General features: G+C 38.8%; 1 protein-coding gene across 3 annotated transcripts in view; it reads left to right on the top strand.

Annotated features, from left to right (window-relative positions):
• The window catches only part of ZNF800 (zinc finger protein 800), a 50,050-nt gene that overhangs the window by 19,168 nt on the left and 11,196 nt on the right, over positions 1 to 19,686 (top strand). For 2 of the 3 annotated variants that reach the window (XM_041405384.1, XM_041405385.1), the window contains 3 exons: positions 9,738 to 9,781; positions 10,705 to 10,862; positions 13,590 to 18,942. In XM_041405384.1, the coding sequence (XP_041261318.1) occupies positions 9,738 to 9,781; positions 10,705 to 10,862; positions 13,590 to 13,850 (463 nt within the window). In that variant the 3' untranslated portion in view covers positions 13,851 to 18,942. Of the gene's footprint in view, positions 1 to 9,737; positions 9,782 to 10,704; positions 10,863 to 13,589; positions 18,943 to 19,686 lie in introns of those variants that run through there. The other variant, XM_041405386.1, reaches the window with a different exon arrangement.

Raw genomic sequence — 19,686 nt, forward strand, 5'->3', positions numbered from 1 at the left:
CTGACAGCATAGGAAGGTGTTTGAGTTGCATCAATGCTAGATTAGTTTATTGTTTTCTTACTGTGGTTTATGTATTATTAAGGTGAGTGAAATGCTACCAGTACCATCATGAACTTTCAGTCCTTTCTGTTCACTTGAGATTTGCAAATATTTCTGTTTTAGCAGAAGACAGCAGTTGAGTAGTCTATCTATGTTATAGATAAGTGGTACCCTGCAATTTTTAACAAAGACAACACTATTCAATTAAATTCTGTTTTGTCTGAAGAGAAAAGGGAGTTTATGTGAGACTAGGCTCCTTTAGGACTATTGTTGTGATTCTGGTGATATCAGTGATGGCCAGCTAGAATAATGAGGGAGAAGCTGTTCATCCAACATGCAGACTATTTTTGTCTGGAGCGGAGATGAACTAACAGGATGCTGCACCTGCCAGATTGACTCTCATGCTTTCATTGTCAGCCGATCCACTAGATGAGTCACTATCCTTACGGAACTCAGGTTTTAATGACCCTGAAAAGCTCTGTGTTGTCAGCTTTCCCTCTGGTCACTGAGAGCATATGAACCATGGTGAGGTGCACAACAGCACCTGGTTTTGGTTGTGGTCTGTCATGGAGCTACAGCAGATAAATCCATCCAAGGTGTTGTAGAAGCTGTATGACTTGCATGCAGTGTGCTTCACATTTGCATCTTTCCATCAAAATGGACTTTCAAGTAGCTCTAGTATGTAATGTAATATCAGTGCTCATGACAGGACCTTTGACAGCTCTAGCAGTACATGTCGAAGGACCTTGGGACCCCTTGAGACTTACTAATGGGTTCATACCTCCTTCTCTGACCCTTCCTGATCCTGTAGTAACTGCTGCAAGGGAAGACTTCACATACATGCCAACTTTTGTGTGGACAGAAGTAAGCCAGTTAAGATGTATTGCAATTTGCCATAGGGCAAAAGGCTTCGTTGTATGAATAAGTTGAGACTTCCACCTCCATCAGATTGTGCTGGAATATAGCTTGTTAAATACACTCAGTCAGAACTGTGTGACTTCTATGGCTTTTAAATAATGTTCCAGTGCTAGAAATCTGTATGAGGAGATCATATGTTGCAAATCCAGGGTTACCCTGAGATAGGAGAGTCAAAGAGAATGATAATTTTGGCAGAGTTGTCCTGTAGTCTTTTCTCAGAAAGATGCCAAGCAGCTACTCCCTCTGAGACATAGCACTTCCTGTGAAGGCTGTTAGAGGGATAAATACTTAGCTAGAGATGTCAAGAATAAAGGTAATGCCTTTTACATATGCCTTTTGCTATCATGGTAATAATGTAAAGGTTTTAGTTCAACTTAGATTTAAACCTTTCCTTGATTTTTTGCTTAGTATTCACTTTTGTCTTCAAACGTGTGTAATTCAGATTTATGAGGGTGGAAAGGACCGTTATGTTCAGGTAATCTGACCTGAACAGAGTCCACAGACTTTTGCCTAAGCTTGTTCCTACATTACAGTTACTCCCTTTGGCTGACTTCCAACAGGTTACTGAAAAAGACTTCCAGTTGAGATTTTAATATCAGCCTTCTGTTGCTCATTCTCTCCTTCTTCCCCCACTCCGCTTTTGTTATATCCTCTGTTACTTGTCTCCTGCTCCTTTTGGCAATTTCTATCATGCTTCATGTAGATTGAGCCCCTTTAATCTTTAGTTAATTGCTTTCCTGTTTTTCTAGTAAAGCCTGAAGACTCCTTTTCCAACAAGGAAAGAGGATTTTGTGTTAATTAACCTTTGTGCACGTGAATAGAGAAAAAATACTAATGTTATTGTGTGGTGGCACAGTAGGAGTATAGAATCTAATCTGTGCTGTATGTCAAGGATTCATGAAGCTGTTGTATACCATAATTAATTTCAACTTTTATTTTTCATAGCAGGAGATATGTTTTCATTATAACCTGAGAAATGAGAACTAGTTTTTTTTTTTTTTAAATAGTGACCCATCTTTAGAGGAAATTGTATTTTGATTTCTGATCCAATTATCTGTTTGATACCTAGTGGCCCTGCCTGCTGAAATAATAAAAAAATTAAATACTTTAAATTATCACTTTTCTCCATGATAGCTACTATACATGGAGTCTGAAATGCTGCCTCTTGAACATATTTAAAGTTTACTGAGCTGTGATGCTTGGGAAGTATCTTACCAGCTGTCCCCCCATTTTATGTTTCAATGACAAGCACATGGAGTGTCAGAACTCCTAAAGGTGGTCCTAAATTCCCTGTCTAGTCAGCAAAAGTGGGTGGCTTTGGCAGCTTTTAGAGAAATTGTCATTGTCATAAGTTTGGGCATTTAAGTCATCCGCAAAGTACAGACAGGCAACACAGCGATGCAGAGTTGGGACATAATTTTACCAAGTGAAAATAGGTGTTTAATTGGACAACAAGACTACTTTGTGTAATGCACAGGAGTGGTGATTGGACTTTATCTTCTTTATATGTTAGGCAAATAAGAGGCTTATGTTTGCCTTGAAATAATTGTTCAGAGTCTCAGAAAAAAATCCAAGTTTTTGATGTCATCTTTTCCCATAAGTGGAAGCCCCTAGGTATTTCACAGGCAGGCTGGGTTTTTGAAGTGTGCAATAGTTGCTTATAAACCCTAGATCCTTATTTTGTCACTTAATTTACATAACCACCATATGGCAACAGTCCATCTACCACATACTGGCTGTAACTAATTTTAACATTATTATTCATCTTTTTTTCCAGCAACAGAAGGAAAGAACTTCTGCCATTTGGAATTGTATACGTTACCTAACGTGTAGTAAAATGGTGTGTTCTTCCTTAGATAAAATGCAGTCTCATCATTGCAGAGCTGAAAACTGGAAAACAGCACACACAGGACTGTAAAATAGGACTAATTCCTGAATTTCTGAGTATTTAGTGACAGTTTGTTTTGATTAAGGCTTAAGGTTTCTCTGCGTACCCATTGGTAATGTAATGGAGATGATCTGTTGAGTCAAGTGGTGCAGCCTGGGAATAGTTGTCTGAATAGGTGGTGGATAATGGAGAAAAATTACTGAAAGCAGGAGAGATGTTGAGCTAAATATTCAGTCTACCTCTTGGAAAGAGCAGAAGAGAGCTAGCCAAGGTCTAGATTAGCTGACTGATCTATAAGATGTAGTTTCTTAGCCAAATCATTAAGCCTTGAATGGTAGCTATTAATCATCCATAAAGGCTTTTGTGTCCTCTCTAGAGCGTTGCTCAGGGAAAGCAGAGACAGCCTGGGCACGTGCACAGGGATCCGGAGAGGGGAGGCAGCTGCTCCAGACCAGGGACAGCCTGAGCGCTGGTCTGGGGAAGGTGAGAAACAGGAACACAGCAAGGCATAGTTATTTAATCTGTGAAAGAGACCAGCTCGTCATGATGAAGAGATTGCTTTGAAGGATGCAGGATGTTAACTCTTCTTCTGACAATATTTAGGCAAGCTGAGAATAATGGGGGTGCAGGGAAGATGAGGAGTCTATCTTTACTATGAGGCAAGGTCAACTGACCTTTTTCGAGGAAGGTTCGTCCGGCCTCTTCTTCAGGCAGTTCGTTCTTACATTTCATTATTCTTGCCAACAGAAAACTCTCTTGGCTTGAGGTGGAAACCTTATTGTTAAAATCTAAGCCTGTTACTTCTTTCGTTCTTCTGGGTGAATGTAGGAAACTAACTGTTCAGTCTTGCTCTGCGCAGTGTTTTATGTGCTTGAGGGCTTATTAGCATATCATGTTTAGGTCTTAAGTTTGTTTGGACTCAAAAACTCACTGCTCTGTGTTTTTTCCAGGGTCATGTTTCCTGGAACTGTTCTTGCAACTCTCCTATGCATTCCTTCCAGCTGACCCACTTGAATTTTTACATATTTATTTTTGTATTGTGAGAGCAAGGCAGTATCACAGCTGTGCCTTGCAGAGCAGAGGGCTTTTACAGATTTTGCATTCTGTATTCTGGCTCATGCATAATTCTGTTGGTACCTTAAGAAACCTGTTACAGCTTGATGTTGACTTCTGTTCAGCTTCTCTTTTATATCATTCAAGGTCCTTTTCTGCACAACTGATTTCTAATTGGCTGTCTTCTGTTCTGTATTTGTGTGGTTCATTTGCTCTTACAGTATCTTCAGCTTGTCCCTGTTGGGGTGCATTCTGTTTTCTTTTTCCCAGACATTATTTCTTTCTTTTGTCCACAGTATTTTTTCTTTTGCAATAGATTAATTTCCTTCTAGGTTCTTGCCATCTGTAAATTTAATATGCACTCTCTGAATTAATGCTGGAGTGTATTGCAGCCAGGACAGACCCCTGGTGAACCCCATGTGACACATCCTTCTGTTCTGATGCTTACTCAGATGTGGCAATGCGCCAGGCGAAAATGCAAATCTAGATTCCCAATTTGAGAATTTTTTGGCCACATGATTGTAATTTTTACTTTCTCCTGGCTTTATGTATTACATTGATGACATTCTCTCTACTTAATTTTGAGGAACACATGTCCAGTAAGGACATCTAAAAGAATGCAGAAGTTGAAAACTGTGTCTTGCTATTGCATATTGTTCAGGTCTGTTTGCAGAGAAAATATTGGCTGATATACTGGAAGAAGAAAGAAAGACTGTGATGCTGTACCCACCCCCCCCAACTATAATGCCTTTTATGAGGTAGAGTTTGTTTCAACTGGCAGCAAGCTCTGCAAACTTAAATGAAGACAGGCTTTGAGGTTAAAGAAAAAGGCATTTGTGACATTTTTGGTATAAACTAATCTTTTCAAAGTTAAAATCAGAGTTATACCAACAAAAACTGTGTTTACCTTATGTCATTGGCCAGTTCCAGCTTTTGCTTTCTTGGAGAGATCAGACGCATTAGAAACTACTTTTTAAGAAGCACTTCTCCTTTCCAGGTGCTGAGGGTTAAGGAGGAGTTGAGCATTTATGGCATCTTCTTTTTTTTTTTAATATAATTTTCACGAAAGACTACTTCTTTTGATGTGTGATGTGTATTTTTTACCATTTCCAATTGCAGTAGAACATTTTTCTCCAACTTTTGTGACTTTTCTTGGGTATTCTCACATCATCTCTTGACAGCAATAGGTGTCTCATTGCTCTGGGACTCAGTATCACAAGAACTTGATTGACTCAGTTTGGGATGATGGAGTTGCCTGGATGATAGGAAGGAAAGACCTTGTATAGTTCTGTTACTCTGCTTTTTTCTTTTGCTACCAGCAATGTCATGATTCCCAGCTTTCCTTTATCTTTCATTTCACTTCTGACTGCTCTTTGCTTTTCCTCTTCATTCTCTTTTGTTTGTTCTCTTTTGCACCTGTCTTCTCTGCAGGAAGACATTTGGTATGTGGGGAGGTGAGGAGGCCTGTTACCAGTCAAAATATCTTGTATTTTTCCACTCCTTTCCTTTTTCACACTTCCTGCTCCACTTCTGACAGCAGTGAAGCTTCCCAGTGTGAAAGCCTCCCTCCTTGCTCTCATAGTGGGGACAGCACTAAGGGCAGTCATCTTTCCATCCCTGATGGGACTCTGCAGCGGGCAGTCTTTTTTTGTATTATGTTGTATTCTAAGTCAAGTTAGACTAAAGTTGATGGTGTTTTTTATTTTTTTTTCTAATCTCAAACAAGACAAACTTTATTTGAACAAAAATTTAAAAACTGAGTTTTTAAATTGAGAAACCTTAGAACCCATGAAAAAGGCAAGCAGGAAGTTAAAAAATCCCAACAATTTCTGCTCTTTCGGGTGAGTCCTTGCTTTAGCTGATTCAGTAACTTCCTGAGTTATAGCAAACTCTATCCAGGCTCCTCATGTCTGGGAAGTTCCTTTTGTTCTTCCCTGAGCTGGCAGGCTCCTTGGTGCTCCTCGGCATGCTCTCTTTCCATGCAGTGGTTTCATTGCTTCATGTATTGCCTTAAGCATCCCATAATCACAATAATCCACTCTCCAAAGATGTTCTTCCCTCTTAAGTTCTGGCTGAAAAAGAAAGTAAAAAACTTAGAAGCAGTACATAGAGAAGAATCTGTCCCACAGCACCTGGGCAAGAGGGGTTGTCTTGAGCATTGGTGAGTGTATGGGGGAAGAGTAGATACAGTTCCAGTTGTTTTGTTAGAAGGAAACTCCTGGTAAAATAAAATGAATGTAAAGCAGGATTCTGAATATCATTACTTTTCTGGGATTTTGGAAGAGAAGTTTCATAGTTAAATCAGAATATAATTTTATTTAAATGTCCCTAGTGAGTATGATGTCATTATTTATTTATGCCAGTGCCTGCACTTAGCTAACCACTTTCCATACATTCAGGAAAAGACAGTCCCTGGCCTGAGAAATTGCAGTCTAGGGCTGGAGAGAGGTGAATATATACAGATTAGCTATATTTGTTGAATTCCTAATAAATCAGGAAGATTTTATTGCTTGCTTTGATGTGATAATGATTGCTTATCTGATACTAATGGAAAAAATTGCTTATGATTGATCTATATGATCTAAGAAGAGGGGTTTTTATCTAGATTAAGAAAGATTTCCTATACTGTAATACAGTTGCACAATTTGATCTGTATTTACTAATAGGTCTGAAACATGAGTTGTGCTAAGACTAGCAATGTGCAAAAATGTATATCTTAACCTGAAGTTCTAAGGTAAAACCACTCTTGCTGTGGATTTAAGAGGAACAATTTATCAGGCAGGTGTGATATTTAAAAAAAGCTAAGGTTGCAGTTACACTTGCAGAAAGACTGATTGGCAGGGAGGAAAAGTAAGGTGCTGGTGATCTGTGTGGGAAGGGGTCTTTCTTGTGATGTCGAAGTGTTCAGTGTGCTGGAGCAGGGTGTGTGTTGATTCTCTTTCCTTTTTAGTTCTCTGTACTTCAGGTTTTAGCTTGTCCTCTGCTCCCTCAGAGATATTACTGAATTGTGAACTGAAATAATTTTTCCCATTGGGTCCTGCTAAGACAAGTTTCTCTATAATCTGTTTTATTACCATTAAAAAATATCTGCTAATACTTTTTTTCTTTTTAGCACCTGCATGGAAGGTTATGCTTTAACCTTCTGTGTTAGAAGGTTAGGTGCTTTGCCCATAGTATGGTAGGTGGTATGGCTGTGCTTGTTTCACAGTATTTCCTTATGTGCAAGTCATCTCTTGTCTTCAGTGAGTGCTTTGTACTGCAGACCATGGCCCTTTTCCTCCCTGTCAGACCCACTGGTAAGTGATGCTCATTCTTGCAAACGTATTGGTTACAGAAGGCAGCTGCCTGACCACAGCAGTGACTTGAGTGCTGCTTTTTTTCTTTTCCCATGCTCACAGGCTGAAACCCAGGAGCTGTGAGAACCTCCTGCACAGTGCGAGCTGCAGGACATCCCTGCAGAAATTCTGTATTGAGTCCTATGTTTGTCACTGAGCTGCAAGCATGCCTTCTAGGAAAGTATGTCATCTGAGAGGCTGCAAAAAAATACTGATTTACAGTAATCTCAGTTTAGTTGTTCCAATGGGTACCCTTAATTTTAATTAGAATTCCTTTGGCTAGTGATTTTCATGTTAGGTTTTGTTGTGTTTATGATGGTCTAATAAGCTAAGAAAGCATCCAAACCCTTGTTTTCAAACTGTATTTTTAAGAAATGCAACTCTGGAACATTCTTGTGGCTTGTTGATAAAATTTTTTGGCTTTCTATATTCTTAAATACTGACGTTGTACTCAGGTTCCAATATCTGAATTACAATCTCAGCTGACAGAAGGTATGGATTTTCAGAAAGTCTTTCTCCCAAAACAGAACAGAAAGAGAAGATGTTGACAATTTCTATAAATATAGGCTCAAAAGTAATCTTACAGCAAACTTGAGACATTTAATTACAGTTTGACTTTTAATAGTTTTTATTTTTAAAAATTTTAATATGATGTGATGTCACCAAATATGCAAAAATCATATTGAATTTAAAACCAAATAATGTATATTTAAAAGCACAAGAGAAGTGTCATGAAAATCAAAACGTCTTCATCTTCTTTTCTAAAATTCTTTTCTTATTTAAACTTCACCTTCCTCTGAGAATGTTGAACTTTCTGATGAAGAATATCAGGAAAAAAACCCAAACAATTAGCTCATATCAGCTGGGCAGTATACAGTTGTCCTGCTTGTCAGGGATTCATTCTTATTCACACATCTGAAGTTCATACTATCCCTCATAATCACACAGTCATGTTATAAGATTTTTTTTTTTCATTGGCTATTTCCCTTAAACCAGAGTTCTTTTCTAAATCATTGGATTACAGGGTACTGCTTTTCCAGATCTGGATGTTTGACCTGTATTCTTTGTTTGAATGAAACTAGCATTTCAAGCACCACAGCCTCTGTGTGGAACTGACCCATTCTTATCCCTTCTGCCATGCTGCCAGAATTTGTACACTGTGCAGTGATTCTTTTGTATTCAGTTCAATAATAAAGGTATTTCTTATAGTTGAGCCAAGAATAGAAACTTGTGCAATACCATTTGAAATACTTCTGTTTAGGAATGTATAAACCAAATTTTCAGTTGAAATCCATTTTATATTCAAGAATCTGTCAGTGGGTGTTGAACTAGATACTCATATCAAGTTTTTTCATCTTTTTTTTCTTGTAACTCTATACTTGTTTTTAAACAGAAGGTCCTTCACCATGATGTAAAATAGTTTGTCAAAGCCCATTATGTCAGTATAATTTACATTATCACCTAAATTTCTAACCTCTTGTAGTAATGATATTTGTGTGACAAAGCCTGTTTTATATAATTCTTACTGAATGACCTTAATTATGCTACCATACTCATGGCAAATGACATCCCTATCAGCCTTCCATCATTTTCTGAGCAATCAATACCAGTCTATCCCTTTAGGTCATCCCTTTTAACCTTCTTAATACCTAATTAGCTTTTTGCCATTTTTTTTCTTCTTTCCACATTATACCAATATTTCTTAAAAATCAGTGTTAATCTTCTCCAAAACCTTGTTGTTTTTTGAAGAAATTCAAGGACAAGGCTCTTCTAGCTCCTGTGAGATGCTGAGGCTGTCTCAACTATTCACACGTCTTATTCTCAGATGCTGGGAGGCTGTTTGATCTAAAGTTGTGTTACACCTGGACATATACAATGAGGAAAGGTGTTTCAAGTTTCAAACTGTATACTTGTTTGACTGTAATTTGGAGAAACAGGTTAGACTGTAACCTCTAAAAGTGGTCTTGGTGAGACCATACATGTTTGCTTCTTGTGTTTGATGGCACATGGTCAGCTGGACAGAAGGATAAAGCAGCATCAAAGGCAGCGTGTGGTAAGTCCCTGAGCATGGTCCCAAGCTGGGAAACAAGAGCTGTCCAGTGGCCCAGCTCACTCTGCCATGCCTGTTCTGTGGGACTTCGTGTACCTTGCAGGTAACAAACCTGCTGCTTCCTTTTCTGAAAAACAAAGGATGGCATCTGTGCGCGTTTGTTATGTATCAAGTAGTTGAAATTTTTATAAATAATTTTACAATTTTGCAAACAGTTTTACAGTTTAAAAATGGTAACACTGTATGTCTACCTCTTCAGTCTGGTCAGGCTTCTGAGCTACAGCCCACTACCTCAGCTGTGGTAGGGAAATAGGAAAAATACTCAGTCACTAAATGTGTGTGCATGATTGGGGAACCTGGCTTAGGATTGTCTTGCACAACAAAGGCGTGAAGACAGTAGGGGAGAGGCGTTTGCTTTGCTTTGAGTTTTAATAAACTTTTTGATACTTTGCAGCCTTGAATTTGGTTTGACCTACTGCAGCAAGGATCTTTGGTGTGGTAAGTTAAGGTATACTCACTATCACTTGCAATTTGAGATTGGTAAGAAGATGACACTAAAAAGACACCAGGTAGCTGGTGGCCTTATTGGACTCAAGTATCAGAAAGGATATATTAATATGTAAAGTCCAAACATGTGCAGCCTGAAGTCAGCACATGGCAGAAATGTACAAAGATTTTCCAGTATTCTTACTATTTTTATGAGCCATACATATACGTATAGACATACATATACATATATAGGCTTCTTTCTCTCCTCTGGCCTGAGGAACTGGACTTGTGACTTGTTAAAACTGCAAACAAGAAAGTTTGTTAAGTAAAACAAATCCATTTTACTCATAAGTATCTGAATTTATCATGGCATCATTTATTGCACGTGACAGAAAGTGATTGACCAGATGAAGATTGCATGCTATGCTTTGGACTTCAGAATGTGCATAAAATGTTGGTTTTACAATGCCCAGGATTTAAATGTTCTTCAAACGTCCAGTATTCCTGAAGCACATGGGATTAAATTATTATTTTAGTAAACTGATCCCCTTGAAGACAACAGAAAAAAAAAGCCTTAGGCTAGTTGGCCAAGTTCCTATTGATTTCCAGCTGGCAGGTTGATATCATCTCCTTCTTCCCGCTTACATAATGCAGTCGTTAAGAAGTAATGTCTTGCTTTCTATTTTATGATTGCATTTGATTTCTCTGAGAGTCTGTTGGAGAAAATGTGTGCAATATCAGCCTTTGTGACATAAAAAAAAAAATATTCCCATTTTCTATGTATAAAATTGGATATAATTTCATCTTTTACTTCACTACATCACTAATACATATCTTTGAAAGAAATGTGAGATCCTTTTGATACTTTGAGGGCAATAGTATGCAAAGCTATCATTGTTACACACTCTTTCAACTTTTTTATTATACTCTAGTCTTCCACAGCCCATTTTGTATCAGCTCTGGAACTGTGTGTGTCATCTGGCTTGGGAATATATTTGCTGTGACTACACTTGCCATGGGGTTTGCCAAGCTAAACAGAAACTGGCAAAAGCCTTCTCCATCCTGTGTCCAAAACAAACAGCCTGCTGTGGTAAGCACTTAGTCATGTCATTGTTTAGATGCTTATTTTGCTTACAAATCTCACTGGGTGGGCTTTCACTCTAAAACTAGTGGATTTTCTCAGGAAGACCTATGAACAGATTTCTCTGACTGTACAGCTGTAAACTAGTGTAGTCTGATTGACCTTAAAAAGAGAGGGAAATTGGAGGCAGCCACATCTAACTTTATTCTATTCCCACTTCCCACAGGCTTCACAATGTGCAGCTGCAGAACTAGGTCTGTGCTTTGGCATGGAATGCTTTCCATAGCATTTTATTAATGTAGTAGAATACACAGGTGAACGCATGTTTTCCTCTGGTTGTCACATCTAACTAATTGGTATTTACTGCTGCTGACAGTATCTTCTCAATGTACCAAAATCCAAAAGCAAAGTAAAAGTTTGCTTTTCCTAATGTGGGATTTGGTTATTATATAGGCTTATTTCAGTTGCTAAAACTTTGTCTCCTCTTTCTATGTAAGAAGCTACAGTGTACCTGCTGGCCTCTTGCTGCCACTCCACAGAAGTGAATGTCTCCCGTGTGGTGGTAATCTCCCACATGCACCTCCCTTGGGCAGGACAAACATTCCTAGACACCCTTTACAGATGGAAACTGGAACGAGCTCTTGGTGCCTTTTATCCAAACATCCTGCCCAATGACTGCTTAACCTTGAAAGTTTCTAAATGTCTTCGGAGATCTTCTTCAACTTGGTCTGCAGTGCTGCCTCCCTACCAAAATTTCAATAGATCCCAAAAGTAGGCAGAAGAGCATGCAAAATACCTTGAAATGAGCTTGCCTGGCTCACTGCCAAAACTGTGTCCCTCCCTAGTAGTAATTATATGTAAAGTGTTTCTAATGGACCTCTTATACCTGTAGCACTCACCAGGAGGCAGAGACATGCATGGGGTGCTCTCCTCCAACTCAGAGACTTCAGGTTCACAGCCCCTCTGGTGTAGCAAAGCACTGTAGCCATGGGGCAGTTTGATGTCTCCTGGTGAATCCAGGAGGGTGTGGCTCAGCAGCCTCACGAGGACTCAGCTGTGAAGAGGCAGGATGCAGTGGAATGGGGGGAGCAGGGCTCTCACTGCTGTTCAGGAGTCTTCTTCCCACTGAGTTGACCTATCTCAAGTTATGGAAGGAACTCAGGCATCTGACTGAATTTCATTCTGGAAGTCAGCCTGAAAGCTAGGTGTTGGCACCTTTAAATCTTTCACTGGGTATAACCTTAAACGGCAGGAAAAAAAAATATCTGAACCCTTCTTCTATACTTTTAATGATTTCATACGTATCTTTGCAATTGTGCACCCTGTAATGTTGATGGGTAAATGTCAGTGCTGACAGCTCTTGTGATTTGGGCCATAACTCTTGTGAAATATGTGACCATTTGTAAAGACCTAGAAGGTGGATGAAAACCAGGATGCACTAAGTTTCTATTAAAAAAATAAAATAAAAATAATTTTTTCTTTAGTTCGTATAAAAACCTTGAGAATTTGTCTTCAGTGGAAAGCTGAGGCCCAGAAGATAAATATGACTCCAAGTGTAATAAATGACCAACATTCCTAATTTCAGCTAATACAACTCTGAGCCCTGACATGACTTTTTGATTGAATTGTAGCTGCAGAACTGAACCTGGCAGAGTTATAGAACAGTCTGCTGAACATTAGAAGTGGTAAATGGATGGTGTGGGTACCAGACTGATCAGGCTCGAAAACAAGAAATCTCTCAGGTCATTCCAGAATAGATAAATTATTCATTCACCTGGCATTATAGATCACTTAATCATATATAAACTACTGTCTAGAAAACTTTTAAGTTAAGCTTTATTGCAAGCCTAACAGGCCTGTTAACTTTTTTAACTCTAAGAGAATATTTCAGGGTAATTTTTGCAAGGAGTCAACATGCACAGAAAAGTTTTCTGCTTTCCCCCACACTATTTTACATCATTTTCATTTAATGCTTTTTTTCTGTGGAAGAATGATTGTGTTACATGGTACATGCAGGCACTGGTGATATCAAATACAATGCATCAAGATGTAGTAGTCGTGTTACCACCAAGTATGTCCTCAATAGCTGCTGATGACTGCATAATTTTAGATTAAAAAAAAAATGTTCAGCCCCTCTAGTCTTTATGCAAGCAAGTAGTACCAGCCGATTAAAACATGTTCTTTTAGCAAAGCCATTTCTCCAAGTAAGGTTGTTAATGGATACAAATCTAATAACCTGGGGCTTATTTTAAGTTTTTAATAAGTTGCATGTGTTCCAAATACTCATTGAAGGCAGTGCTATTTTGAAGGGATGATTGTTAAGGAAAAAAAGTCTTTAAGCAAACATCAAATGAGAAGAAAAAATCTGAATGTCTCTATCAGCTGTTCATTTAATCCCAAAATTAAAATTGGCTCCACTGAGAAAGAGCTTTAAAAATTAGCTACATTAGCCAAATTAACTTCTTAGAGATTTTAAATTTAATTGTACAAGAATATTTTTAATTGGAAAATACCAGATTAAATTACTTTTTTTGTTTTTAGCAAATGTGTATATGTTTTAGTCTTAACTTCCTTTCAGTCAATTAAACTCTTTTCATGGCTGATGTGACAACTTTATATATTTCAATTCAGAAGCAGAAGCATTTCAGAATCCCAGTGAGGTGTGCTTGAGTGAAACATTCCTCCACAAGGCTGCAGTTATGAGTGTTGAGCATTAAAATCCTTTTTATCCAATAGCTAGTTCATGGGATACAGCTGTATTGCATGGAGAAACCTGGACCCAAGTGGACCTCCTTCTGGAAATCTTCTAAAGAATATGGATGTGCTGTACACCAGCACAAGCTTGCTTCAATTTCAGATTCCTCTGTGGAAGGTGTTGTGCAAGATTTTCATGGCCCCTGTGGGCTTGCAGGAAGAAAAACTCATCTGCTGAATCCGGGTAAAACCCTGTTTCCAATTAAGTTTTGTGTCGATATTTCCTTTCCCCAGACTATGTGAGGCTGCAGAGCTCCTCTATTTCAGCTGTGTGAGTACCAATATATCTGTGCTGGCAGTGATCTAGATTAGGCAGAGGCTGGATTTAGGTGGAAGGGATCAGATAAGATGCCCACACTGGCACAGACACTTATGGCTGTGTAATCAGAGCACACACAGCCCACCTGTGTGACCCAATACCTGCTGAGACCCTCCAGCTGGACTGTGCTCCTGCACTGAGAGGCTGGGTGTGCCCATGCATGGGCCTGGGTGCTGGTGTGAGACTCTGCTTTCCTCCTCCTTCCCAAGCTCTGGAGGAGAGGCAGCCCCTTTACATGAAGAGGCAGAGAAACCAAAGCTCAGAGCAGGAGCATCTGAGCTGTCTGTTCCGAGGTTATGGAGAAGGGGCACTCTGAGGGCAGTGAGGTCTAGTCTAAAGAAAATACACCCTTGTCAGTCTCCTGAGACTCCCTCTGTCATCACTGGAGAGAGACTGTGACATATATAAGTCCATGAACCGCCTTTTTAAAGTCACCTGTTTCAGGATGAAGTGGGTTGGTGTTTATATGCCTAATCCAATGGGGCATGTGAATCTTGGCTCCTGGGCGTCCTGGAGGATCACTTGTGAGCTCCAAAACTTGTCACAAATCATTCAGCTTAATGATAAATACATTTAGCATCTCATCACCTGTGACCTACAAACCCCAGCCTGAAAACCACTGGTGTAACCAACACATGTTAGTTAGATGTTGTGAAACCTGTTATTTTGTAATATGGACAAGCTCATTCAATGTGTGCTAAAGCTACTGAAGTTTGTTTTTGCTCATTGCTTCATGTGTTTGAAATTTCAAACAAGAGTCTGTGCTACGGTTTTAAAAGATTGTTAAGTAATAAAGATGCATTACCATGCTTAACATATTTTAATCCAATCTCACTGCATTTTAAAATGAGCATGAAGCATTGCATGTTGCAGTACTAATTTTGTAGCAGTGCAACTTCAGATTTTAGTGAGTACAGTTTACACTTATACTGGAATACAGTACAAGTGCAGGAAAGAAAAGTAATTTTTAAGTCTTTGACTCATAAATCCATTGAAATAATATGATCTGTTGATCAACAAACTAGTGTTTTTATACCACTATGTACTGTTTATATTATTTTCCCCCTGATATTAGGAAATAGAAGTGGAAGAAGTGATTTTCTGCCATTTCTTCTATGAGCTCTCATCCAACACTTAGCAATAGTGCTTATGTGGATTTATCTCACAAACAAATTAGTGATATTTTAAAACATCCGTTTTAATTTTTTTCTGATTTAAAATAAGTACAAGATTCAAAATTTTTCTGTGAAGCAAAAGTAATGAAAAGAGATGTTAGGGACACCTCAATGCTTAATCATTACAGGATAAAATATCTCTCCTGGCCTGAAACTGATTTAAATCTGTGTTATTTTCTCAATGTTTATGCAGCATTCCTGCAACTGAAGGGAACTGGGGCATTATCACTACAGCCTCCTGAGCTGCTTGAGCAAAAAACAGAATATCACCCCCAGCTAGCACATCTGTTTGGGCCCTTTCTTGAACACACTCTCTGCCCCAGGGGGTGTTTTTTGACCTGGAGCAGGAAACTGCACAAGAGAGGGAGAAAAGATGTGTAGAAAAAGTAATTTAGCGCAACAGGATCAGATCCATGGCGTGGGCACTGGGGCCCTGTGTCCACACTGTCCTTGCTCCAGGGGTGTCTCCTGGGACAAGGACTGCTCTGGCGGTGAGCTCTGGCTGCCCAGTGGAGCTGGGGCACAGTTTGTGTTCTGGCTTCATCGGGGGCTGATCCTGTTGGTTTGGTCCAGGACAGCTCTGTGGTCCAATCCCAGTGGTGAAAAAGAGGCATCGAAATAACAGTCCTAAGCTAGGATGCAAACATAGACGTGTGCAGTGAAAGTCATCCTGAAGAGTGTTTGAAATTAGGGCAGTTTCTTGATGTCAGGGAGTGCTGGTTCCAATCATTGGTGCAAGGAGTCAGGAAAAGGATGCCTTCATGGCAAATGGATAGCATAGCTACAGGGTTGGAGCTCCCATCAGTTTCTCCTCTAAATCCAGCCCTTTATTTTTAAATTTCCTTTTTGAAAGTGTGGAATTCAAACTAAAAAACCAAAACAAACCAAGAAACAACCCAAACCAACAAAACAAATAACCAAGCAATGTAATAGCACTTAGGGTAAAAAAAAAAAAAAAAAAAGAACAGATATAAGTTGTCTGATCCTCATTTATTTTATGTTTATGTCATTCATTGCTTATTTCATCTTCCTTCAAATGTTTGAGCGTTTCTAATTTAGTCTGCCAAATAAGATTTAGACTATGGACTTTCCAACTAGATCATTGTCAGTCTAAATACAAAGATATGAAATACATCTCTAAATACAGAGATGTTCCCAGAGGAATATTTTATTTCTTGAAAGCTCTTGGGTGGATACTTGAATTAATTCTTCTACTGAGGGAAAGGGCTTCAGTTTGAGTTCAAAAGCCTTTTTCCTCAGTTTTACCTGTTTTACTGGGCAATGGGCACACATATTTTCGTAGTAACACTTTGTGGGCATTTAGAGTTAATACTGAGGGAAAACACAAGGCAATGTGGGAGAAGCAGCTACAGTCATTAATAAATACACACATTTTTTGGTCAAGTTTTACAAGTATAGTTGTAGTAGTTGTATTTCACACTCAAAACAGCTCTATGCCATTCCTGAGTTGCCCAATGAGACCAGTAAGATAGGATTTAAGAGCTGGAAATGCTTCTGCTGCAGAAGCATCATCAGTGTCTGGTAAAATACTCACCTAATTATACCATTAGTGGTTACCTGTCTTCAGATCAGTTAAGCAATGAAGCACAGGAAAATAAATCATTAACCTTAATACCAATGACATGACTAAATAGCTTTTAGATGTCCTAGGTTATTTTTTAATACAATAAAATGCTGCTATCATAAGAGTACATTACAATGGGTCTTTCTTGGTTGAACTACTACCACTCATTGTTTTGCACTTTACTTACAGTTTAAACAATGAAGGGTTTTATTAAGATGACCTATCATTGACAAATTAATTTAATTCCCAAACTAGAGATGCAGAGAAGAACTCTGGATGAATGTTGTGTACACTTAATCTTCCTCCCAACAGCCTTGATAGGGAGTTTGTTGTTCCAGTTGCACAGAACCTATAGCAAGGTTATACACACAAGCTTTCTGATCCTCCAGTCTATTAAAAAAGTTCTACCTTCACTTTATAAACACAAGATCGAATTGTGTACATTATTTACAGCTGGTAACCATTAAATGAAATGTGAAACTTCTCCGTGAAACATGCCATGCATCATGCTAGCCTTTAATTAGTTACAAAGTCTAGCTCTCTTAGAGCTTCAGTGCAGTCTTTCAGCCCTGGCCCTCAGGCCAATACTGGGACAGTTTTCAAGACTGTAACCTCAATCTGGCATGGGCTATATCTATCTTAACAACTCACATGGGCCAGCACAGGTCTATAGACCAAAATATTTGATGCTGATGAGTTGATGTTCATATCACATGTGGATCACCTCAGATTAGCTTGGTCTGCCAGCAATTGTAACGCTTTGGGTGCAGTCCTGGAGTGCAGCTTCAGCTTCTGTCCTTCCTTGAGAGGAATCCAGTCCATGAGCCCTTAGACTGCTCTGTTACATTAACCAAAGCACATAATAAGAAGGGACGGCTGCAAGGTTTACTTCAAAAGTGTGCTCATGATAAGGAGTTTGTGTTAACGTGAACTGCCCCCACAAAGTACCGTATGATTGTAAAAAGTCATCATGGGTGAATCTTGAGCAGCAGCGTAACTATGTCTTGTTCATGTAAAGGTCAGCAAAAAACTGAACCCTGACTTTTTTTCAGAGGCAATTAATTAAAATGCTTACTTAATTTTGTGCCAATTAAGTTTTAGGAAAAAAGTAGAATTGTTTCCTTATAAATATATAACTTCTTAATAAATACAATTTTTTGCTAAGTATTTTCCACTTTTAAGTACTTGGCACAGAGTTGATTGACTTCTTAAGACCATTTTGACTATTTGTCAGCAACTCACTGTGGGAAGGGTAGAGGAAGGAATCATTAATGCTGGAGCATTAGTTAGCACCAGAACAGGCACAATGAGAAACTAGTCATGAGCTGGTGGTGTGTGCTCTCAGACCCTGAGCTGCTGTCTGTCTGTCTGTCTGCACCTTCCCATGTTCCAGTGGTGGACACACCTGGCTTTGATCACCTACACTGCAGACATTTACATCTGAGCCACTTGTTTAGACTCTTTTTATAGTTATGGGGACAAAAAGACATTTCTGAGGCGTGATTTACGTGTTCTGTTTAGACATCTATGATAATATCAGGTGACTCACTGCCTGGAAAGCAGCTATTTCTTCCCATTTCTGTATTTTTCTTTTACACAGTGAACCTAGAGGAATGTTTTAAATACAGGAGTTTACATCTTAGATGTTTGAGAATATCTCCTGAAAATCTGTGTATTTTGCCCCAGAAAAGTCACCTCTGAGAACCCAAAAATGTATTTACACGATTCTTACAGAACAGTTTCAAGAGGAATTGGCTAATAGGGCAGGCTCACACACCTACTCTGATGGATCTGGGCACACAAAGTGACACCATAATGTACCAAACATCACCTTGTGAACTTACATATCCACTCAGAGAATAACTTCAGGCCAGATGCTGGGCTGGGTATCTGTCTGCTGCCTGTATGGACACTGTGTGGAAGCCGTGGCTTTGGGGGAATTCTCAGAGCCTCATCAAAAATGCTCTCCCTGCTGCAGGGGGGTGGGTCTTGCAACATTTAAACTTACAATCACATTTTAAAAAAGGGGATTTTTTTGTTTCAAGTGAGTCTTCATTCATGATTTTGACAATTCCTAGAGCTACAATTCTGCTGCTTCTGCAACAAGCCATGAAAAGAAATGGCTATTCAAAGTAATGCCTTGAGTTCTAGACAATGGATTAATGATTTGTTTTCCAGTTGTCTAATAGGCAGTATTAAAAGTAGAATCAAAGTTTATAACAAGTTTTGAGTATTTTATTTTAATCTAGGGAGTAGACAGAGATTCTGTACACTTAGTTTAAAAAAAAAGTCTTCTGCCTGATTCTGCTGTCCACAGAAATGATAGGAATACCAGAGCTGAAGATTAGCTATTTCCATTCATTGCTAACTGAGAGGATTTTACCAAAAGTCAACAGGTTGTCCGGAACAAGGCAGAGCCTGATCAGCTCCACTTGCCTTTTGGCAAATTACATTGTATGCAAATACCTTACTTGGAAAGCTATATCAATACAAAATTTTTTACAGCTAGGTAAAATGCCTGTATCCATCTGCTGTCATTTAAGAGGAAAGGTTATGGTTCACATGTTGAGAAGGTAATGTGGCTTGGCTTTCTGATTTATAAACCTATTTTCTACCTCACCTCAAAGATTTCAGCATTTCAAAGGCTAGTGAAGTAATCACTATATATAGCTTTTTATCAGTTTTTGTAAAGTGGCTTTCAGTGAAAGGTACTCTTAAACATGATTTCATTTTTCCTTTTACTGAAGGACAAAATGAAAGACTAGGGGTTTAGAAGCAGCTCAGCTTAGTACCTCTGTAGACACTTGATCAATATAAAACCATATAGTCATTATATTAGAGGACATGCTAGTGGAGACTGTCCCCATTATAATGGTGTAAGAATGGATAACTCTCTTTGGGAGTGTTGTAATTTTTACTTAATTAGCATCCAGTCTCTTTTTAGCAAATTTTTTGTTTCAGTGCTGACTTCAGTGTTCTGGCTGGGGTGGGAGAGTATTT

This window comes from Onychostruthus taczanowskii, unplaced genomic scaffold, assembly GCF_017590055.1.
Source record: "Onychostruthus taczanowskii isolate IOZ18803 unplaced genomic scaffold, ASM1759005v1 scaffold23, whole genome shotgun sequence".
Lineage (NCBI taxonomy): Eukaryota > Metazoa > Chordata > Aves > Passeriformes > Passeridae > Onychostruthus > Onychostruthus taczanowskii.